The sequence below is a fragment of the Pan paniscus genome, chromosome 4, assembly GCF_029289425.2.
Source record: "Pan paniscus chromosome 4, NHGRI_mPanPan1-v2.0_pri, whole genome shotgun sequence".
NCBI lineage: Eukaryota > Metazoa > Chordata > Mammalia > Primates > Hominidae > Pan > Pan paniscus.
The window spans coordinates 40,216,266-40,240,930 of NC_073253.2; the positions used below are offsets into that span (position 1 = coordinate 40,216,266).

Below are 24,665 nucleotides of genomic sequence, written 5' to 3' on the forward strand. Positions count from 1 at the left end.
CCTATGTGATGGTGAAGCCACATGCAAATGTGGGCACTAAAAGTAGGGCAATTATCAGATATAAAATATTCCTACAGATTATCTAAACAGGCTTATTTTCTTTAGATTATCAAAAAAATGAAAACGGAGTTTTAAAAATTACTATGGGCACTGATGTACTTCTAGTAAATACCCCAAGCTGAGAAACATTACCTTAGTGATTTTCTTTACAATATTTAAAAGGCTCTTTTAAAGTCTTTTAAAGTTTACCACAGAAACCTCTGCCTCTTCTTGTCTTGGAGTAACTCCTGAATTCAGTCACTTCTTGAGGAAAGGAGCTTTTTGCTACATGGGTAAATGTGAACATTTCTACTGACTAGTTCTGAGAGTGGTGGGGGTGGTATGGGACCGGGGGTGGTATGGGACCAGTAGTGGTTGGTGGTCAGGCAAGGAATGCCAGAAAACAAGGTATTGCCCTGTATCTGACAGAGTGACAGAGCCAGTAGGTGCAGAGATGACTCAAACTCCCAACCCAAGCAGTTGCTGAACAGCTTTGCCAAGGAAATCCTGATGCTTACTCAGAGGGGGCATCACTGACTTCTCTCCTGCAGCCTCCCAGCTGTTGGACAGCATTCTGGTGTGGCCGAGTGATTTGTGGGTGGGAGGCAGCAGACCAAGCTAGTTCCTGGTTCCACTCTTTATAAGTTATATTATCTGGGCAATGGTTTTCAATCACATTGGAATCACTTGAGGGCCTTTAGAAACCACTAGTGCCTAGTAGACTCCAAGCCCATAACTTCTGATCTAATATCTAGGTGGGGATCAAGTGGCAGTATTTGAAAAAGCATTCCAGGCAATTCTAATGTGCAGCCTCAGTAAGAATGATTAATGTAGGTCAAGCCATTTCACCTTTCTGAACTTCAGCTTTCTTATGTATAAAATAAGTAGTGCTAGGTGATATCTAAAGACCCTTCCAACGTAGCGATTGTGGAGCTTGAATAGCACTGTTTGATTTATAAAGCAGTTTTACGCAACAACTTTATCAGGCAGGAAGATCAACTATTATTTCTGTTCATGGATATGAAAACAAAGGTTTGGAAAGTTAAGTGACCTGATTTAGCCTCAAGGCCAGCCAGAACCAGGACTAGAACCTGATCTTCTGATTCCCTGTACATTCTTTTCTGTATTTATGAAGGCACAAGAGAGGCACACATTCCTTTCATTAGAAACAGGTTGCTCTGAACTCAAAAGAGCACACAGTACAATCTAGCCACCTTTATGAATGTATGCAAAGCCTTAGTCATGTGCAGCAACTATTGCCCACTTCCACAGGAAAAAATGCCTTTCTGTGATACAGTTGCAGGATGAAAATCATAAGAATCATAAGAATGGAAATGATGGTTTATTTTTGTAAATACTCAACAGTGAATTACTGCAGATGAAAAGTAGGCTGCTATTTTAGGCAGTGCTTCAAGGAACACTAGACAGATCTCTTCTGCAAACATACTTCCCATCCGGATGCCTCCCTGAATTTCCATCCTTATTTCCACCCTTTCCACTCCTTTGGATTTAGTGATCACTTTTTTCTGTGGTTCCCCTCACCCCCCAACACATACTTTTCAAGAACAACTCCTCTCACCATCATGATTAGGAATATCAAGATACGGAAAGGTTGGGGTGGGAGCATAGAAACTGATGGAAATTGTTCATCTCGACAGACAGCCTTATTCTGTCAATTACTCACACTGTCAATGTGTCCTAAACCTCCTATGAACCTAGCTTCTACTCAGCTACATTTTAGAACAGAAAGAAGAAGAAGGAGATGGTTAGATATGTGATCTCTTTTAAAATACAAATATCCAGGAGTTTTGGATCCTGAAAATAGAAATAATGTGAAGGGCTTTCTCTTGCCTCTAGCTACATAGAGTGTTGGGAGTATGAAAAAAGAGTCTGGAATGGGGAGGTTGGTACCATGAAGGTGAGCTTTACCTGCATCATCATTTCCATAGAAACAGCTCTTCCAAGGCAGTTTTTGCACTTTGAAACTACTTTCTGTCTTATATTATGAATTCCTAAAGAAATATTTTATTTGAGAAATATTTTTATTTTCTTAGCCACAATGTATTTTGTGTTACAATGAATTTAAAAGAAAACCTACAGTTTTTTATTGGTTTCTTTACTTTTTCCACCCTGAGATAAAAAGCAATTATTCTTTCTTCCTTCTACTCCTCTTGGAGCAGTGAAACTTTGTAAGATTGACTTCTTAAAACTTGCAATGGAATAAAAGTAGTTATTTGATCATCCATGAACAGATTTCTTTTCTTTCTTTTTTTTTTTTCTTTTTGAGCCAGAGTCTCACTGTCTTGCCCAGGCCGGAGTGCAGTGGCCTGATCTCAGCTCGCTGCAGCGTCTGCCTCATAGGTTCAAGTGATTCTCCTGCCTCAGCCTCACAAGTAGCTGGGACTACAGGCGTGCACCACCATGCCTGGCTAATTTTTGTATTTTTAGTAGAGACGGGGTTTCACCATGTTGACCAGGCTCAAACTCCTGACCTCAGGGGATCCCCCCACATCGGCCTCCCAAAGTGCTGGGGTTACAGGTATGAGTCACCATGCCTGGCCATCCACGAACAGATTTCTATTTCAATACCAACAAATGGTTTTTCTGAAGATATATGAAAAATGGGATGATACTTTCAAATAAAATGGAGTCCCAGAAGGGAAGTATATGCAAAGGTGGGTTATGTTTCATTCTTTTTTGATGCATATTATTACATAAGATGTACAGAAATATTTATTATGGCAATTAATAATGACAATACTGCACTTTATTTCTTCCAAAGACCTTACCAAAATAAAGTTAATTAATAATTTCACTTGGCTCATTAACTACATTTCCAGAATACTGGCTGGCTGAGTCATCTATTTTCCTCAAACATGCATGTGTGTGTATGCACATGCGCGCAGATGCGCGCGCACACACACACACATTCTACACTCCCTACTTTTTCCCTAGTATGATATTGGAGAATCAGCATAGACTAATTTCTAAGGAATAATGGAGTGTTGTAAGAGCTTCAGGGAAAGCATCAGTGGCCTTAGGACAAAACACCCCTCCAGTTCTACCTTTTAGCAAAGCAAGAACACAACAACCTACAGATATCCTCACCAAACATGCCTTACACTAAGCTCCATCTCTCTTACATGTTCTCATCTGGCATCCTATCAGCTGCCCTTCATCAAAATGGGTTTTGGACAGTGAAGTTGCTGAGATCACTGGAGGCTATGTTGTCCAAAAGCCTAAGAACTTAGCCTCCAGCTCTTCCTACCATGCCTCTGTCAGAGTAGGCATATGAGCTAGATTTGAATCCAGAGAAATTTAGTTCAGGATTCAGAGTTTGAGTCACACACAAATGTAATGACTGCCCTTATGCTTTAGCCAACTGGAGGTTTTTCATGGCATTAATATGAAATGCACATTTTCTAGAAGTGATCTAGTGTCTGTTCATTCTGAGGTCTATTCATTAACCTGATCAATAAATCACTCCTACCTAATGGAAAATAGATTTTTAACTCAGTGGATATTCTTAAAACTCTGTTCTTTGTCTGAATTACCTGCAGTGGAATATGTAAGTCACCTTATATTGCCCAGCACTAACTAATAAAAATATTTTTAAAGTCTGAGATATAGGTGAGAACATACTGAGCCTGCACTTTGATGGATTTATGAGATGTGTTGGACATTGTCAGGGCATGACACATACAAAATCTATTGTTTCCAATAACTGGTTGTTTGGAGAACTGACAAATGGCATTCAGGGGCCTCTCCTCTACTTTCTATGGCAAGTGAGAAGGGATTGACACATTGAGTAGGCCAGGTCTGTTCCATTTTCATTGCCAGGCTTTGTTTGGTCATAGGATTGAGTCCAAAGGGTATCTGTACCTTTAAGATCCCCTAGACCTTTCTCACTCTGTTCAATTTAACATTTATTGAGTACTCGGAATGTGCTAGACAGTATGCCAGATGCTTTTCATGCATTATCTCTTTTAATCCTCATAACAATTTAATAAGCTGGAAGCACTTTTTTTACAAACACAAATTGAGGCTTAGGGAATTTGAGAATCTTGCTTAAGAGTTGGGACTTCACAGCCGGGCACGGTGGCTCACACCTGTAATCCCAGCACTTTGGGAGGCCAAGGCAGGTGGATCATTTGAGGTCAGGAGTTCGAGACCACCCTGGCCAACATGGCAAAACCCTGTATCTACTAAAAATACAAAAATTAGCCAGGCGTGGTGGCGCACACTTGTAATTCCAGCTACTAGGGAGGCTAAGGCATGGGAGGCTGAGGCATGGGAGGCTGAGGCATGAGAATTGCTTGAACTCAGGAGGTGGAGGTTGCAGTGAGCCAAGATCGTGCCAGTGTGCTCCAGCCTGGGTGACAGAGTAAGACTCTCTCAAAAAAAAAATTAAAAGAAAAGAAAAGGAGCCGGGACTTCAGAGTCTTTTATCCAGTATCGTCAGGCAGTCTGTGAACTGCTGAGGGTATTTGAATGACTGTGATATAGACCTGTCCTCAAGGAGCTTATGGTTTAATAGAAACAGATGTATTAAAACATAATTTCATTTATATGAGGTAAGTACCATGACAGAAATATGAGTAAAGAAGCTTTGGGAACCTAGAGGAGGATCATTACTTGAAACTAGAGGTTATAGGGAGGCATCCTGGAGGAAGGGATGTTCAAGTTGAATCTTGATGCTTTGCCCACAGTGAACTAACCTCTGGAGGTATGTTAATAGATTGTCCTCAAGCTAAGAGTAAAGAACCCAAAGACCCTTGGGCCCAGAACATTTCTGGCAGAATTTACCAGTTCTGCCTCATCCCTGCCTTTTTGTGTGTAGATATTTCTAAGCTCTGACCATTTGCACTGATAATGATATAGCTAAGTTCACAAACAACCAAAAAAAATGGATGTCTAGACCTGAAATGTTATTAATTTAATCAGTTAAATATGTGATTTCTTGAAAAGTACCATTACTTTTATAGCTTAATTTTATTAATGTAACATTAAATTTTTAAAGTTATAAAGTAGCAGATGCTGGATTAATAGTTGTTGAATAAGTGAATAGGTGAGTGAATTAATATCACACAACAAGGGTCAACACATTTTTTTCTGTAAAAGGTCACATAGTAAATATTTTGGGCTTCATGGACGTGTGGTCTGTGTCAATTATGTTATAGCATGAAAGCAGCCATAGATGTTAAGTAAATGAATGAGCATCACTGTTTTCCAATAAAACATTATTTACAGAAAAGAAGGTTGCAGGTGGGATTTGGCCATGGACTGAAGCTTGCTAATCCACAACATACAACAATCAAAACCTTATAAAAATTACAATGTTCAGGACATAGGTGTATTTCCTTCTTACAGAATGTATGATTTATAAATTTTGTGCTTAATTATGTGCAGGTAACGTATCTTGGGAAGGAGCTTTTAAAGTATGTTTCTGAGGATGCACCCATACGTCCAGAACCAAACTCAGTACCTCAGCAATATCAACCTTGTCTTCCAGGTATGTACAGAACAACACTCATTTCTTCGTTGTGGGATAAAACACCAAAACCTACTGGAAAAGCACTCATTTTATTTTGTCTTTTTTCTCATTGATGTGAAATTAACAATCATTATAATTAACTATTTCAAGGTGAACAATTCAGTGGCATTTAGTAAATTCACAATGTCATGCAACCACCCACCTCTATATAATTCTAAAACACTTTCATCACCCCAAAAAGAAACCCTGTACCCACTCAGCTGTTGTTTCCCATTCTCTGCTCCTCCCGATTTCTGGAAACCACCAGTCTGCTATCTGTCTGTATGGATTTACTTATTCTGAATATATCATATAAATGAAATCAATATATGTGACCCTTTTTGTCTGACTTCTTTCACTTAGTATAATGTTTTTGAGGATCATCTACATCATAGCATGTATCCATACTTCATTCCTTTTTGTGACTGAATAATATTCCATTATATGGATATACCATAATTTGTCCACTCATCCTTTGATGGGCATTAGGGTGCTTCCCCCCCACTTTTATTTTTTTTGAGACGAGAGTTTTGCCCTTGTTGCCCAAGCTGGAGTGCAATGGCACGATCTCAGCTCACTGCAACCTCTGCCTCCTGGGTTCAAGTGATTCTTCTGCCTCAGCCTCCCGAGTAGCTGGGATTACAGGTGCGCACTACCAGGCCCAGCTAATTTTTTGTAGTTTTAGTGGAGACGGGGTTTCACCATGTTAGCCAGGCTGGTCTCAAATTCCTGACCTCAGGTGATCTGCCCGCCTCAGCCTCCCAAAGTGCTGGGATTACAGGTGTGAGCCACCGCGCCTGGCCTGGCCTGCTTTCCCCTTTTTAGCTATTAGAGATAGTGCTGCTATGAATAGACATATGTATATTTGTTTGAGCACCTGGTTTCAATTCTTTTAGGTGTGTGCCTAGGAGTGGAATTATTATACAGGTTGAACATCCTTAATTCAAAAATCCAAAATCTGAAATCTCAGAATCTGAAATTTTTTCAGTGCTGACATGCTAGTACAAGTGGAAAATTCCACACCTGACCTCACGTGACAAGTCACAGTCAAAACTTTGTTTCATGTACAAAATTATTAAAAAGATTGGATCAAATTACCTTCAGGATTTGCGTTTAGGTGTATATGAAACATAAATGAATTTCATGTTTAGACTTGGGCCAATCCCCAAGATATCTCATGTATATGCAAATATTCCAAAATTTGAAAAAATCTAAAATCCAAAATACTTCTGGTCCCAAGCATTTTGGACTAGGGATACTCAATATTTATTACATAGTAATTCTATGTAGGAAGCACAGCGAATCTGTTTTCCATAGCAACTGAATCATTTTACATTCCCAGCAGCAATGTACAAGGGTTCCAGTTTTTCTGCATCTCTGCAATACTTGTTATTTTCTGTTTGTTTTATAGCACTCAATTTTTAACCTTAGTTAATTCTAGCAGAATTTAAGAAATTACCCCATCCCTCACAATTCCTTTCTCTGAATCTATGCTGTACTTACTCTGGATAGATTTTTAAGTATCATATAAAAGGAAAAAATGAGTGTTGTTTTTCTTTCTGAAGACATGATTTGGTTTTGTTTATTTTCTAAAAATAAGCACTAAAATAAATCTTTGCTTATTAGAGTAAACTAATACCCTTTATCAGATGGAATAGCCTTTAGCCTGAGAAAACTAAAGAGAATGTAGTCTTCACCAGTGAGCAGCAGATTTTGAAATGATCTGGAAAAAGGCAGCACACATTTCTGAATAACAGCCATAACTACAGTTATATTACCCTCCTATGCTATAGCATCCCCTCTTTTTTTTCCTAGTGTCCCTGTCTTTGACCATTTGGGGACAATACAGAAAAGAGGAGGTACAAAACAAAAAATGATGATACTGTGATAACCAGGGTCAAGAATTAAACAGGGTTTCTATCACCAAGTCCCTACCCAGGGCCTCCCTGGGACTGTTCCTTTCCTATAACAAGCCCCAATAATTCAAACTACATTCCTTTCCTAACTTTTGCACCCTAATTTCTCAGGATCCTCCTCTGTCATAAAAACTGGCTCCATTAATAGGGTGCATTCTCCACAGTTTTCTGAAGATAGCCTCAAAAGTGTTTTTCATCATTTTTGGGAAACAGATAACATTAATAACTGGTAATATTAATAACTGGTAACATTAAAACAGGTAACATTAATAACTGTGGGGAAGTTAAAGGGCTTAAGAAATTGAAAAGAGTTCTTGTAGTAGTTCATGGCCTTTGGTTCCTAAGCTGACTACCTATCTAATCTACCTAATCAAATCATGGGGTAAGGCCCAGTAACCTGAATTTTTTAAAGTGACTCTTACACAGCCAGCCTGACAATAGACTTTGGATGACTAATAGTATTTGATTTCTTGTGCAGATAATAATTTGACAGTCCTTGATATTCACCCCTTTACTTTGATTCCTGAGGGTGGAATTGGAATTGCTAAAGTACTCTATCCTCTCTCTCTCTCTCCGCCCCCATTGCTCCATCCCTTTCTCTCTCTCTCTCTCTCTCTGTCTCTCTCTCTCTCTGCCTCCTCCCCACCACCCAACCCAAACACACACTTGAAGGAAAACCAAACAAATGCTTTCTTCTTCTGGTTTCTAACCTAAGAGTTGAAGCAGAGCAGTAAGTATTTCCTTCTATCATGAAGGTCATCTGGTCCTCAGATTTTCTAGTTCTAGGCAGGCATTTCCAACCCTAGATAGGTATCTCCTTCCTCAGAGGGCACACAATCTCCCTTTTAAGTGAGCATGAAGTCAGAAATGGGTTCTGAACTGCTATTTCTGTTGCCTGTAATATAAACAGTTTCCTGTTATTTATTTATTTTCACAAATCCTGATTTTTCTTTCCATTAGATATTTCAGAAAATTTTTATGTTACTGCGCCATTGGACTCCAGCCTGGGTGACAAGAGCGAAGCTCTGTCTTAAAAAAAAAAAGAAAAGGAAATTTTAATGTTAATTTAAGAACCATGGAGGTAGCAGTGTGCCAACCAGCTTCTTGCTACCTTGGTCTGGACCTAAGAATCTATAGGCAGGGCCCTGCTGGCATTCTGTAGGCTGCTGTTGGAATTTTGTTTGAATCTCCTTAATTAGAATTCTTCTGTAGCTGGTTTTGTGGTACCTGACAGAAACCCAGAGACCTGGCAAGTTAGGACAATGCAAAACTCTCTAACCCTATTACAAGAAAAACTCTCAGGAGAGAATCTTTCTCCCTCTTCTGCATATCAAAATATCATCATGGAAATCATGGCTCTGACACTGTAGAGACCAGAAAGTCTAAAAAAAAAATAATAATTTTGTGTGGCTTTCATCAGCCTACCTCAGGTCACAAACGTAATCTGTTCTCTTATGCTTTTTGATGACCATACTTTTTAGAATACTGTTTTTGGGGAAATAAGGGGAACTAGGAAGAGCCATTTTTAGTTTATTATTTTATTTTTTAAATCATCTCTCCTAAAATGTCAAGAAAGAGCTATTTGTATTTCCCATCGGTAGGGTGACCATCATCCTGATTTGACCAGAGCAGTCCCCTAATTCAGCAAAATTATTACTAACGTTTTGTTTCACTTTCAGAAGTTGCTTGTTTAGATGACCCAGTACAGGAACCAAACAAATCAATGTTTGAGAAAACAAAATTTGGACAAGGTAAAAAAAAAAAGAAAATATTCAATTCCATTTACTTTTACAAGTGTTTAGATTCTACATATTGTGCAAATAGATCAAATAGATGGTCAAATATTATGCATATCACTCCATATTATAAATAATTGCTGGTTACATCATCTTTATTTCCTGATAGACTAAGAAGATCTTTGATTTCAGAGAACTTTTATGAACTCTTACTTCTTATATTCATCAATGCCTGGCACACCATAGCTTTCCAATAAATGCTCATTGAATAAATAAATGAATGAATAAGTAAATGAAAGCATGAACGTGATTTAAAAGATTGCTGTTTTAAAACTGGATTTACTTTGATTGTCTTAAGAGGTGGACATACCTAGATCTTATAGGCTATAATGGAATTTGTGGTGAAGAATTTAACAAATGGTAAATGGGATTTTGGTTAGTTAATACTATCTCCTTTATCTGAACTTACTGTTTCTTTTCTTTTTTTTTTTTTTTTAGACAGAATCTCGCTCTGTCACACAGGCTGGAGTGTGGTGGCACGATCTCGGCTCATTGCAGCCTCAATCTCCCAGGCTCAAGTGATCCTCCTGCCTCAGCCTCCTAAGTAGCTGGGAGTGCAGGCATATGCCACCACGCCCAGCTAATTTCTTTTTGTAGAGAGGGAGTTTCACCATGTTGCCCAGGCTGGTCTCAAACTCCTGAGTTCAAGTGATCTGCCCACCTCAGCCTCACAAAGTGCTGGGATTACAGGCATGCACCACCATGCCCAGACCTGAATTTACTGTTTCTAATTGTGGGATATAAGAGGGATGGCCTTGGCCGGGCGCGGTGGCTCATGCTTGTAATCCCAGCACTTTGGGAGGCCAAGGTGGGTGGATCACCTGTGGTCAGGAGCTGAAGACCAGCCTGGCCAACATGATGAAACCCCACTCTACTAAAAATACAAAAAATTAGCCAGGCATGGTGGCAGATGCCTGTAATCCCAGCTACCCGGCAGGTTGAGGCAGGAGAATTGCTTGAATCCGAGAGGCGGAGGTTGCAGTAAGCCGAGATCATGCCACTGCACTGCACTCCAGCCTGGTCAACAAGAGCAAAGAGCAAAACTCTGTCTCAAAAAAAAAAAAAAAAAAAAAAAAAGAGTGGTGGCTTTCACATTTTCTCAGCCAGAAATTTAAAAGCGAATTCTCCCTCTCCCTCTTTATGAGAAATCATAAAGAATTCTATTTAAATTTGTTAATCAGTATTTCCTAAACTTATTGAATTAGAGGATATCTGTTCACATTCAATAGAACAAATAGCAGAAGCCTCAATATCCAATCTGTTTACATATCATTTCGGATACATGGTATCAAGAAAATCCTGAATCATGAAGACAAATGATAAAAATTTTTAATCTTGCCATCTTACAACTTTCTTCAGTGAATCAGAGATGATGGAAAAGCTTTATTCTGAATTGTATACAAAAACTAATTAAATTGGTAACTCAAGTCAATGCATTGATGGACTCCAGAGTGTTAAAATGTGGTATATTAACACATTTGAAGGTATGTGTTCTTTCTAATTAAAGACTTGAAACATAAAAACACAAACCTTTAAAAATGAAATTCTGTTGATGAAATATTGATGAAAACTGTGAACCATCCATGATCTCTACAAGTCCTTTTAAGTTTTAAAATGGAGTGAGTCTATGGGGCATTTTCCCTTGAAATTTCAAAACTTCCTCCCAAGCCTCTCGCCTTTTTGCCTATTTGGCTATTGTTCCTCTTCTGTGTTATTGAGGGAATCCTCACTGATATTTCAGTATAAACTGGAAGGGAAAAAAATAAGCATTTCCAAATTTCTACATTATTTGTTATCACTAGGTATGGACGTATTGACATATTTTTCACAAAGTTATTTCTTTTTTAATTCTGTTAAGATAGATCACATTTCATTATTTACCAGGAAAACCAATTTTATATATTTATGTTTCCTGTCACCATAGTACCAAGATACTCAAAACACATTAAGCTAAGTGTATTCATCTAAGCAAAAAAATAAAAGTATCACCTGAAGTCTTTTATTTCCCAAGCCATCATTATAATAATTTACTAAATATATTTTCTTTCATGGGGACCTAACATCATTTGTTCATTTGAAAATAGTACATGCTTTTCCAGAAAAAAATAGGCTATTTTTTTGTTCCTAATAAAATGGTCCGTTAGATAAAACGGTCCTACTGATAATCTGTTGTAAATAAATGACTTTAATGATGGAGTTTTCTTCATTTCAGTTCTATTATCATGCTTTGTCATTTCTCTGTAGAAGTATACATAATAGAACACAAACATCCACAGGTGCTTCTGTTTTATGTGGTTAAGCGCTTTTTAAACCTCTAACACCCAAAGATGGGTACCTGATAACAGTGCATAGGGTGTTTATTTCAGCTCTTATTTACCACTCTCGATTCTTTTTCATTTTTTTAATCTTAATTTTTTTCACTCTGGTATCATGATTAACACTCTTTTAACCTAACTCATAAGGTAGATAATATATCTACCTACAGGAAAGGAAAGAGAAGAAAATTAAATATTTGTTGATTGTCTGCCATGTGGCAGGCCCTCTGCTATGTTATTTTGTATACATTACACCACTTAAGAACTTCTGTGTTTTTTTTTTTTTTTTTGAGACGGAGTCTCGCTCTTTCGCCCAGGCCAGAGTGCAGTGGCGCTATCTCGGCTCACTGCAACCTCCGCCTCCCGCCTCCCGGGTTCATGCCACTCTCCTGCCTCAGCCTCCCGAGTAGCTGGGACTACAGGCACCTGCCACCACGCCCAGCTAATTTTTCGTATTTTTAGTAGAGACGGGGTTTCACTGTGTTAGCCAGGATGGTCTCGTTCTCCTGACCTCGTGATCTGCCCGCCTCGGCCTCCCAAAGTGCTGGGATTACAGGCATGAGCCACCGCGCCCGGCCAAGAACTTCTTTTTAGTAGAATTTCAGGGTTCGTTTTTGTACAACCAAATACACAAAAAAACCTGAACACTTTACATATAAAATCAAGTACCTCAGACCCAATTCAGGTTAATAAACCACCTATTAGATTTTAATTCCCCCCCCAAAGAGTGAGGGCTTAAATAGTTTTAAACTTCTAAATAATTATACTTCAGGTTTATTTCTTGATTTTAGTAGTTTTTCAGGTGGCTTTTAATCTTATCAATGTAAATCTATATCACATTATTAATTTAGGCCAGGTGCAGTGACTCATGCCCGTGTTCCGAGCACTTTGGGAGGCCAAGGCAGGAGGACTGCTTGGGGCCAGGAGTTTGAGACCAGCCTGGACAACAAAGTGAGACCCGGTCTCTATTTTAAAAATGGAAAAATTGGCTGGGCATGGTGGGGCATGTCTGTGGTCCTAGCTACTTGGGAGGCTGAGGCAGGAGAATCGCTTGAGCCCAGGAGTTTGAGGTTACAGTGAGCTATGGTCACGCCATTGCATTTCAGCCTGGGTAAAAACAACAAAAAATTATTAATTTAGTTTTAAATAGCAAATTATGTAATACTCCATCACCATATTTAGCTTTTAGGATCCTTTTATTTTCAAAAAAGGCATTGAACTTTATATTAAAATAACAATAATAGAATATTTTCCCAATATAACTAGAGCATATGTATTTTTACTACCTATTGAGATAATTGTTAATCATTTTGTTTTTGATTAGAATTATATTTCTGATCCAGAATTGTGATATGATAGAAAGATATGTGGTCTTTGTCGCTAATTCCTGCCACAGTGCTTCTAAAACTCTTGGAATTTTCCAAGTGATAAGAGTGATATAGGCATCTTTTGTTCTAATGAGACGACTCTTGGCTGTCCCCTAGATAGCATCAGGATGAGGGCTGGTCATCAGAAAGACCAAGCCTTGATTAGAAGCTTGGAACTTTCAGCTCCACACTTCAACCTCTCAGGAGGAGAGAGGGGCTAAAGATTTAGTTAATCACCAGTTACCAATGATTTAATCAATCATGCCTACTTAATGAAACCTCCATTAAAAACCACTAAATGACGGGGCTCAGAGAACTTCTGGGTTGGTGAACACATCAGGGTGCTGGGAGAGTGGCATGCCCAGAGATCACATGGATGCTCCTTGTCCTATGCATCTCTTCCATTTGGCTGTTCCTGAGTTGTATCTTTTATAATAAACCAGTAACCGGAAGTAAAGTGCTTTCCTGAGTTCTGTGAGTCATTCTATCCAATTATTGAAACTTGGGGTGGGGTAGAGGCACTATGGAAACCCTCTAATTTGTAGACAAGTTAGATAGAATTATGAGCAACCCAGTAACTGATATCTGCAACTGGTGTCTGAAGTGAGGGCAGTTGTGTGAGACTGAACCCTTAAACCTGTGGAATCTGAGGTTAACTACAGTTAATTAGTGTCAGAATTAAATTGAATTGTAGGACAGTTGATTGGTTGGACCAGCGGTTAGTGTGAGGAAAAAAATCCACACATTTGGTGTCAAAGTGTCATGAGTAAAAATATCTCATTAGAATAAATATATATATATTCAGAGTAAGCAATGTTTCATTCCATAACCCTAATGAGATATAGAGTGCTTAATATGTAAGAACAAGTCTGGGAAGACTGAGTTCAAAAATTTTAGACTTAAAAGTGAACCTCGTGTATCAACTACTCTTGGGCCTGTTTGGTGAAATATCTTTCCATGGGACAGTAATAATTACTAATGGATCCAGAGTAAAACATCCTATAAATGATATTGAACATTTTACATGCAACATCTAAATCTTGATACTTCATTTCCTCTGTCACCCTCCTCCCCTCACCATTACTGTCAGAGCTAAAGTGGAAGCAAAACTCTAGTGTTGGAAAGCTTTCAGTCTTTTTAGGTGTCTTTATCTGTTCCCATCTCTCTTCACTGGCCCAAAGCTTGGTGGGAGTAGTTTTAAGGGCTAAAGTAAGGGTACGGTTGGATTGGTGGTGAAATTTTTCTCACTTTTCTTTTATATTTAAACTTCCTGTATTTTATACAACCTATTAAGTTCCTAATAAGTAACAGTGAGTATATTGAGTATTATAATTGAATTATTAAATCAAGAAGATAAAATTTAAGTCTCAGTTTCCTAACTTCTTAGGTTATTTCCCTTTCTTGTCTCGCATGCTTTGTATTAAACTATCAAAAAGTGCTAGGCAATTGTGCAATATTATAAAAGCAGATAAATAAATTTTAGAAGGATAAGATAAACTCTGGATTGTTATCATTGGTTACCTGGGCAGGAAGGAGAGGTGGAACAAGGAGAAGGTGGGGAAAACCATACCTATAGGCCATACCTGGAGCATGTACAAAAGTGAAACCCTAAAATCTCAGTAATAGAATCCTTGAAACCAGAAGGAAACATCCCAGGATAAACTGAGGAGTGAGCACAGACTGGGGCTTACAGAAGAACATCTCCATTCTAGAACTGTGTCTTTGGCTGCAGTAGTTACAGGTTATTATTTATTTCTCAGAAGACTGATAATAGAACTCATAATACACTTTACTTATTTAAGGTAGGTGTAATAAACTACATATATGTTGTGATTTTTAAGAAAAGAAAAAGCAAACAATTTTTAAAAATATTATTACATACTGGTATTTGTGCTTTTGTGTAGAAATATATAGACATGGAGCAAAGGTTTGTTCAAGTTTTTAAAAGGAAGAAGCTAGGGAGGTTCTTTAGCTCTAACTTTGCTGAATGTTATTTTCCTGAAATGATTCAAATAATTTTGATGCTCTTATATAATAAAATAACCTAGAAATGTTATTAAAAATTCAAACAGAACAAAAATTTGAAATCAGTTTGCTGTATCTTTACCTTTACTTTAAAAAAAAATCTTTTATTTTAGGTTCAGGGGTACGTGTGCAGGTTTGTTATATATGTAAACTAATAACCCAGATGTTTGGTGTATAGATTATTTTGTCAACCAGGTGCTGTATTCTTACATTTACTTAAATGGGAATTAGCCTATTTGGCTCAGTTGGGGATTATCCTAGTCGGCTCAGATTTCTCTATGTGTGTGTTTTTTGTTTTGTTGGTTTTCCACTCACATATATAGGGTATTTTCTTGTGGATCTCAACAAAGAAAATTTGAAGTTGGCAGTAGTGGTTAGCCAAAAGTGCAGGTTCCTGCTAAAGTACATAGTATGGGACAGCACTGGCTGGAATGAAATGGGTAGGGAATGCTATGGTGGAAGGAGTTTAGGGAGACCTAGTGCAGTAGAGGAGAAGGAGCAGAAAAGATTAAGATGATGAGAACAAGTGTGTTGTAAGGATGATCTTTCTTTTTCTTCCATTCTTATCACTATGGAAAGGAAACTGTTCTGTAAGAAACTATTGGTGGCCTTAACACTACGCTTTGTGATCTGACATGCATGTTCTCAGAGCTTCATTTCCATGGGTTTACCCTGGAAGTGCCACCTTCTGCTACTGAGGAGCCAGCCACTTGTAATTTCCTAAAGTCCTATGATTATAGGAAATTGAGAAGTATATGTATGCTGACAGTGAACTTGAGTGGAGTTGGGGATGGGACTTTGACTGCCATGCCTGTAGAATACTAAAACAAGCTGAAATATAAACTATGTAAGTCTTATGGCTGTACTAGCCATTCATGGCTAACCTGTTGAGAAAGATATAAATCAAAACCATGATACCCTATTGACTTTAGTAATAAAGTCAGCCCTGCTTTAAAAAAAAAATTTAAAAAAGAGGAGGTGGGCCTAAAATGGCCCCATTCTGTTAATTCATTGCAGTTTTTAAGGGAGAGAGAGACCAGGTTTATCTCCAAGCAAAGCTAGTTTAGAATACAAAGTATTATTGACTAACACTTTACAGTTTTACAGAAAGCTTTCACATTATGTGGTATTTTCTCATTTGACAAAGATCAGTGATGGGAATGGTAAGGCAAAAGGAAAAAAAGGTTTAACATTAGCATTTTTAAATTGAAAACTCCACTTCCAGAAATTACTAAGCTAACAAATGTCCATAAGAAAGCACTGTTTTCCAAACAATTTTGTTATATCATCTCAAGCCTCCCAAGCTCAAGCCACTTTATTTTCAGTGTATTAATTGAGAAGATGGGCATGTTGCTGCCTCTGGAGCCACTGCCTACTATTCTGTACTTTGGATGGTGATCTTCTCTGTGTAAACAACATAGTGATGATTTATTATTTAAAATAAGATGAAGCTCACCTTATTTGAAGTGTGTCTGGTCCTCCCTTTAAAACAAGCACTTTTATTTAGGCCTGTGACTTTTTTTTTTTTTTAAGAGACGGAGTCTTACTTTCTCACCCAAGCTGGAGTGCAGTGGCAGGATCATAGCTCACTGCAGCCTCAAACTCCTGGGCTCAAGTGATCCTCCCACCTCAGCCTCCCAAGTTGCTTGGATTATAGGCTTGAGCCACTGCACTTGGCTAGGCCTGTAACTTTTGTAGCAAGACTTCCCTTTTGGAGAGAAATGCTAGGGTTTTATGCCCACAAGTCCACCTTGCTCTGATTTTTCCCAACTTTTCCCAAGTTACCATGTGGCTGCATCATCTCAAGAGGATCAAATGAGATGAAAAGTTCCTAAAACAATCACTGTGGAACAATAGGAATTATCGTAGTTATAAAGATGGCTGCATTTATATATCAGGTCTTACACTCCGACATCCTAATACCAATACCTTAACGTATGGATATTTCTGTGTGTATTCATCTTTTCAGCCATCTATTCATCTGCCCTCATGTATTGGAAGTTTTGTGATATAGTTATTGTAGTAAAAATGATACCAAAATTGGCATATTTTGTGGAGCTTGTATTTTTTCATATCATGATCCTCTACGTGCTTAAATATTCGTGATCTCTCTGTGCCTCCAAAGAGAAAGCCCCAAGGTAGACCTAGTGGTCTTTGCAGAAATATTCCATCTACTTCTTAGAGTTCAAAAGTTCTGTATTATGTAAGATTAGGTTTGGCTGCATGCAACAGAAAACCCCAAATAGCAGTGGTTTCAACACACAAAGATTTAGTCGTTCATTAGAAGTCTGGATCCGTAGCATTCCAGATGAGGCACAGCAGCAACACAGAGTCACCAAGTCTTTCTACTCCATCTTCCTTTGTACTGGTTTACATCTTGAAGTAAACTCATGGTCCAAAATAGCTATGAATCTCTAGCCATCACATCTGCATTCTAGGCATTAGAAATAAGGAAAGTAGGGAGGCAAAAAAAAAGGGCTTCCTAGCTGTCTGTCCCCTTAAGGAGCCTCCCCTGAAGTCAAACACAACACTTTGATTTATATCTCTTTAGCCAGAGTTTAGTCATATGCCACACCTAGCTGCAAAGAAGTCTGAAAAATATAGTTTTTCTGTGTGACACATTGCCTATGATTGTTAATGAGGAGAAAAACAAAAAGGCAAAAATAGAGGTAACTAATAGCCTCTGCCAAAAGTCCTTTTTAGGAAGCTATAAAATAATAGTTAATGTCAATTTAGACAAAGTAAATTGTATTGGGTAATTACTCTGGCACATTGTAGGAAACTTTACATTGGAAATTCACACAGTAGATTCACAACGGGATAATGTGGTTGGAGTCATGCTGGCTATGAAGGAGAAAAGACTATAAGAGAGCACAAGTGTAAAGTGATGGGGCTTTGTGTGTACCCTCTTAGCTAGAGGCCTCCCTGCTCTGCACCTTTGGCACCATGTCTAGGAACTGCCAGTGCCATGGTGTCAAAAGATTCCTGCCCTATCCCTAATCATTTCTGCTATGCTTTATTAAGAACAGTTTTTCGGCCGGGCACGGTGGCTCATACCTGTAATCCGAGCACTTTGGGAGGCCGAGGTGGGCAGATCACCTGAGGTCAGGAGTTCGAGACCAGCCTGGCCAACATGGTGAAACCCCATCTCCACTAAAACTACAAAAAAATTAGCCGGGCCTGGTGGTGGGTGCCTGTAATCCCAGCTACTTAGAAGGCTGAGGCAAGAGCATTGCTTGAACCTGGGAGGCAGAGGTCGCAGTGAGTTGAGATTGCACTATTGTACTCCAGGCTGGGTGACAAGACTGAGACTCCACCTCAAAAAAAAAAAAAAAAAAAAAACAGCTTTTCTCAGATGTCAGTTAAACTGTGCTTGAATTAGGCATTATGATCTTGTTGATTTTGCTGGCAGTTTCATATAACATTGTGGAAAGTGGTAATAAGAAGTATTGCAGCTACTTCCAGCAGTCATTTCAATGTGTTGCTAAATAATGATGTATGTTTTTAAATATTAAATATTATTAAATATTAAATATTATTAAAATATTTAATATTTTGAAAAGTTACAAAAATGAGTTACCTCAAAACTTCATTTTAGTCTTCATAGAATAAGAACTATAAGCAGTGGTTCTCTAAAGCAGTGGCTGAATTAAATATTTAAGTGTATAGATACTTCAGAGCTGTTACCAAAACATGAGCTTTTAACTGTGTTTTACTTGGAACACTAGATTTAAGGAAACATTTACGCTCCACTGAAGGTGCCCAGTGAACTAAGGAATACAGTTTTGGAACAGAATTTTGATACATACAGATATTAAATTCCTGACCTAATTAGCTCCATGCTCTGATTAATATTTGACCAAATCAATGCAGACAAATTTTGTTTTATAGGGACAAGATCTCACTATGTTGCCCAGGTTGGCCTTGAACTCCTGACCTCAGGTGACCCACCCATCTTGGCCTCCCAAAGTACTGGGATTACAGGCATGATCCACCACGCCCAGCCCCAGACAAAATTTTTAATAGACACTTTCCTAGTCCTAGGAACTTTAATGGATGCTAAGTATATGAAAGATGCTTATGCTAAATACTAATCAGGAAGATGCCCATGAAAATAGTAGACAAATTTTTCTACCATCAGAATGGCAAAACTTAAAAAGACTGATAATATTCAGTATTGGCAAAGATGTGGAAGAAAAGAACAGGTACTGTCACACATAGTCTCATAATACTGTTGGTGGTAGTATAAAAGGATGCACTTGGGAGGGCACTCTGGCAGAACCTCTTAAAATGTAAAATGTTTACAGACCCCTCAACTCAGTAATTCTGCTTCTGAGTATCAGTCCTATAGAAGTATTGGCACATGCCTGAATAGTGAAAAGTGAGGAATAAATTATGAATTATAAACAAATTATGGTAGATGCATTAAGTTTTTCAAATCATAACTAAAGTGGGGGACAGTATCTTATAGAGGAAAAGACCAGTGTTAAATAATAGTGTTTAAATGATGAAACTAGGCTAATTTTGATGAAAAGAATTTAAATTAATATGTAAAGATTTATTTCTATGGGTTTTTCCTAAGAAAAAAATATTCCTTAACTTTTATGAGATACCTTGTTTCCGGAAGTCTATAAAACAAAGCTCCTAATAAAGGAATTACTATGTTTACATATGGACCATGTGTAAAAAAGTTTAAATTCTTTGGATTATAAGTGATGATTTAAAACCCACATCAGACCGGCCTCAACCCCTCAAAAAGGAATTTTATTGACTCATTTACATGAAAGACCAGGAACAGATCTTCAGGTTTCATTCAGGGTTCAAAGAGCATGACAGAGCACCAGTTTCTCTTGCTTTCCATTTCTCAGCTCCATTTCCTCATTTTGGCACCATCCTAATAGCCTTTCTTCTCATCATCCCAGGGCTACACGCTTCCAGGTTCAAGTCTAAAAAAGAAGACTCTGTATGTGACTCTTTGCCAAAATACCCAATAAAAATCTTATTGCACTTTGGGAGGCTGAGGCGGGTGGATCACCTGAGGTCAGGAGTTCGAGACCAGCCTGACCAACATGGCGAAACCCCATCTCTACTAAAGATACAAAAATTAGCTGGGTGTGGTGGTAGGCACCTGTAATCCCAGCTACTTGGGAGGCTGAGGCAGGAGAATCACTTGAACCTCGGAGGCAGAGGTTGCACTGAGCCAAGGTCGTGCCATTGCACTCCAGCCTGTGTAACAGAGTGAGACTCCATCTCAAAAAAAAAAAACAAAAAACAAAAACAAAAACAAAAAACTCATTACATGTCACTTCTCTCTGAATGGGATATGTTCTGACCCCTGAATCTATATACCTGTTCACTCATTGGTGTAGATCTAAGCAAATCAGGAGGTTGAAAACAACTCTACCAGAAGCATGTGGGCCAAGCATGAAGAAAGGGTTGGCCATACAGAGGTGACACTTATATTGTTGCTATCTGTGGAATAAGATTCAACTTGCTGAATGATGTACAGCTCATATAGCCAATCTCAGAGAAAAAAAAAAAATCTCTCAGACTGTCAGGGAGCTTGAAGAAACCAGTTTTAGGACCATTGGCCCCATAGACTGGCAGAGCCAAAAGGAACCCTCTTTATCATCACTCCTCTCACATCTCAGAGATGGAAGTCTGGAAAAGCCATATGACTTGCTTGAGATCACACACCAAGTTTGTGGCAGAGGCAGGACTAGAAATCATGCAGCCTAATACTCTTTTTAGTACTAAATAATAATAGCGTCTAGTATTTATTGTTTGCTATATGCCCGGCGGTATGCTAAGAATTTCACATGCAAAATCTCACTTAATACAACTGTTTTATTCTCCGTTTATTGGAAATTGAGGCAGAGAGGAGCTTGTACAACTACCTTCAGAAGCTTCCACCATCCTTTTTCTGCTGATGTTTTAGACTTCAAACAGGCCACTCTTTCCCAAGATCAACCAATGCTGGTTCATAGCTTTGTCTTGAGTACAGAAAATAGGTTGAGGGAAAAGGTCCTGATCAGAAAACCTGTTATGTGTGCTCTCACATAGACTTGATTGGATTCTAGGATTTGTAATAGCAAAATTTACATCTTAAATTTCAGAGGGCAGTTTTTAATTTGTTGATACTTCTTTAAACAGGAACTTCCAGAGAGTCAATGCAAAGCATCCCACGTTATCTACAAATAAATGAAATACTATTAATCAGTGATCAAGAATTTCTCCCATGCCACATAATGGATCAGCATTGGAAGTTTTGTGTGGAATGTGAGGAACTGACACCCTAAAACCTTGGTTTCTTAATATTTTATTGGATATTTGTTCAAATTATCAACATTTATATTTCATCTTGTATAATCTGATGGGCCTATTTTAACATACACTTTATGAGTTGCTATTTAGGATGTATGTTTACTGTTCTTAAGATGTATGTAACTGTTCAACAATTATATAAGATTAATGCTTTTTTGCCATTGAAGTAAAGGCACATTTGAACTAGACCATATTGATTGGCTCTCTGGCTTTCTTTTTACTAATATAAACTTAAAACTAACTTTTCAATCAACAGCTCTACCTTTGTATAAAAAACAATTGATCCCTAAGGAAATGAGGATACAAGTAAGTGTAATCCATGGATAATTAGTCCTAAAAAGGCCCAGGTTAAACAAATCCCTTAAGAACTTAAAGTCCTAATACCTTTCACATTTCCTTTGAAGTTTTTCTCAAAATCAAAATGTAAACTTATGAAGGAGGTTTAAGTTTCATAAAATTTAGTGTAGATAGGATTGTAGCTGTGGTAAGTCTTGGAGCAAAGAATGAATCAAGTGTTGATTTGGAGTCTGATCATTTAAAATAGAACATCCTTCACCTTTGACTTTTGCTACATTATCACGAAGACTTTTTTTTAAAAAAAGAGATATATTTAAGAGATTTTTCAGTTTTCTCAAGGGTCTCTCTTAATCCTTTGATAGCCAAGTTACTCTTTCCTTGTCCTTCATTACCCCAGGTTCCCAAATAAGCTTTTGGCTCCATGGCCTTATTTATCCCTTCTCTTTCTTTTGAGTATAGAAGTCAAAATTGCAATAAACATAACAGGCATACCTCAGAGATACGGCAGGTTTACTTCCAGACTACTGCAGTAAAGCGAATGTCAACTAAAGGGAGTCACGTGATTTTTTTTCCCCCAGTTTCTATAAAAGTTATGTTTACACTATACTGTAGTCTATTAAGTGTGTAAAGGCATATCTTAGTCAATGTATGTACCTTAATTTAAGAATATTACTAAAAAATATGAGCATCTGAGCCTTCCGCAGGTTGTAATCTTTTTGGTGGTAGAGGGTCTTGCCTTGATGTTGATGGCTGCTGCCCAATCATGGTGGTGGTTGCTGAAGGTTGAGGTAGCTGTGGCAATTTCTTAAAATAAGACAACAATGAAATTTGCCACATCAATAGACTCTTTCTCTCATGAAAGATTTATCTGTAGCATGCATTGCTTTTCAATAGCATTTTACCCACAGTAAAACTTCTTTGAAAATCGGAGTCAATCCTCTTACACCCTGCTGCTGCTTTATCATCTAAGTTTATAGAATATTCTAAATCCTTTGTTGTCATTTTAGCAGTGTTCACATCACCACACCAGGAGTAGATTTTGTCTCAAGAAACCACTTTCTTTGCTCATTCGTAAGAAGCAACTCCTTTTCCATTCAAGTTTGATCATGAGATTTCAACAATTCAGTCACATTTTCAGGCTCCACTTCTAATTCTAGTTGTCTTGCTATTTCCACCACATTTGCAGTTGCTTCCTGTACTAAAGTCTTAAACCCCTCAAAGTCATCCATGAGGATTGGAATCAACTTCTTCCAAACTCCTGTTAAGGTTGATATTTTGATCTCCCATGAATCACAGATGTTCTTAATGGCATCTAGAATGGTGAATTCTTTCCAGAAGGTTTTCAATTTATTTTGCCCAGATCAAAGGAATCACTATCTATGGCAGCTGTAGCCTTACAAAATATATTTCTTAAATAATAAGACTTGAAAGTCAAAAGTACTCCAGTAATATTTTGAAAGAAATCTTTTATTCTGAGCTGTACATCTCAACAGTGGGCTTTAAATATTCAGTAAATCATGCTGTAAACAAACAAATGTGCTGTCATCTAAGCTTTATTGTTCCAATTCTAGGGTACAGGCAGAGTAGATTTTGCACAGGGCTCTAGATTTTCAGAATGGTACATGATAATTGGTTTCAACATAAAGTCACCAGTTGCATTAGTCCCTAAGAAGAGTCAACCTGTCTTTTGAAGCTTTGAAACCAGGCATTGACTTCTTCTCTTTAGCTCTAACAGTGCTACATGGCATCTTCTTCCAACAGAAGGCTGATTAATCTATAATGAAAATCTGTTTAGCACAGCCACCTTCATCAATAATCTAGCCAGGTCTTCTCGATGATTTACTGCAACATCTACATCAGCACGTGCTGCTTCACCTTGCATTTGTATTGTAGAGACAGCTTCTTTCTTTAAATTTCATGAACCAGCCTCTGCCAGCTTCAAACTTTTCTTCTGCAGCTTCCTCACCTCTCTCAGCCTTCATGAATTGGAGTTAGGGCCTTGCTCTGGATTAGGTTTTGGCTTAAAAGAATGTTGTGGCCAGTTTGATCTTCTATCCAGACAACTGAAACTTTATCTCAGCAATAAGGCTGCTTTGCTTTCTTATCATTTGTGTGTTCACTGGAGTAACACTTTTAATTTCCTTCAAGAACTCTTCCTTTGCATTCACAGCTTACCTAACAGTTTGATGCAAGAGACCTAGCTTTAGGCATATCCCGGCTTTCAATATGCCTTCTTCACTAAGCTTAATCATTTCTAGCTTTTGATTTAAAGTGAGAGGTGTGCAACTCTTTCTTTCACTTGAACACTTAGGCCATTATAGGGTTACTAACTGGCCTAACTTCAATATTGTCAGAACAAAACAACTATAATAATAACATCGAAGATCATTGCTCACAGATTACCATATCAGATATAATAATAACAAAAAAGTTTGAAATATTTTGAGAATTACCCACATGTGACACAGACACGAAGTGAGCACATGCTGTTGGAAAAACTGGTGCTGATAGACTTGCTCAATGCAGGGTTGCCACAAACCTTCAATTTGTAAAAAAAAAAAAAAAAAAAAAAAAAGATAATATCTGCAAAGTGCAATAAAATGAGGTGTGCCTGCTCTCATGCAAGTCCAGTGATTTTGGTGGGTGGTGATATGGTGTTGCTTTTTGAATATTTTCTTATTTTAAACGTATAGAACATTAAGATACATCTTTAGAATATATAAGAAACTGCTTAACAGTGGCCTCTGGAGAAATAAATTACGGGGCTGGAGAACCGAGGAAAAAGACCTACTTTTGACTACATGTACCTGGAAATATTTGTCTATTAATAAAAGTGTAAGGACATATTAAATCATTTTATTTTTCTTCCTTCAAGAGTCCAATGCAAATGTTCAGGATAGAATAACCCTACATATTGTTATATTTGAGAACCAACAGAAAATTATATTGTTTCACTATAATTTCCTTGGAGTGCCTGTTTTTCTCATTCTTAAATAATCTGTATGAGACTTTATTCTGTATTTTGCTTTATTATTTAGAAGATAATTAAAATA

General features: G+C 37.9%; 1 protein-coding gene across 4 annotated transcripts in view; it reads left to right on the forward strand.

The window, feature by feature from the left end:
- Window positions 1-24,665, forward strand: part of ANKRD31 (ankyrin repeat domain 31) — a 179,223-nt gene extending 154,558 nt beyond the window's left edge. For all 4 annotated transcript variants that reach the window (XM_034959938.2, XM_055112315.1, XM_055112313.1 and 1 more), the window contains exons 24-26: window positions 5,449-5,551; window positions 9,168-9,239; window positions 21,145-24,665. In XM_034959938.2, the coding sequence (XP_034815829.2) occupies window positions 5,449-5,551; window positions 9,168-9,239; window positions 21,145-21,290 (321 nt within the window). In that variant the 3' untranslated portion in view covers window positions 21,291-24,665. The remainder of the gene's footprint in view (window positions 1-5,448; window positions 5,552-9,167; window positions 9,240-21,144) is intronic.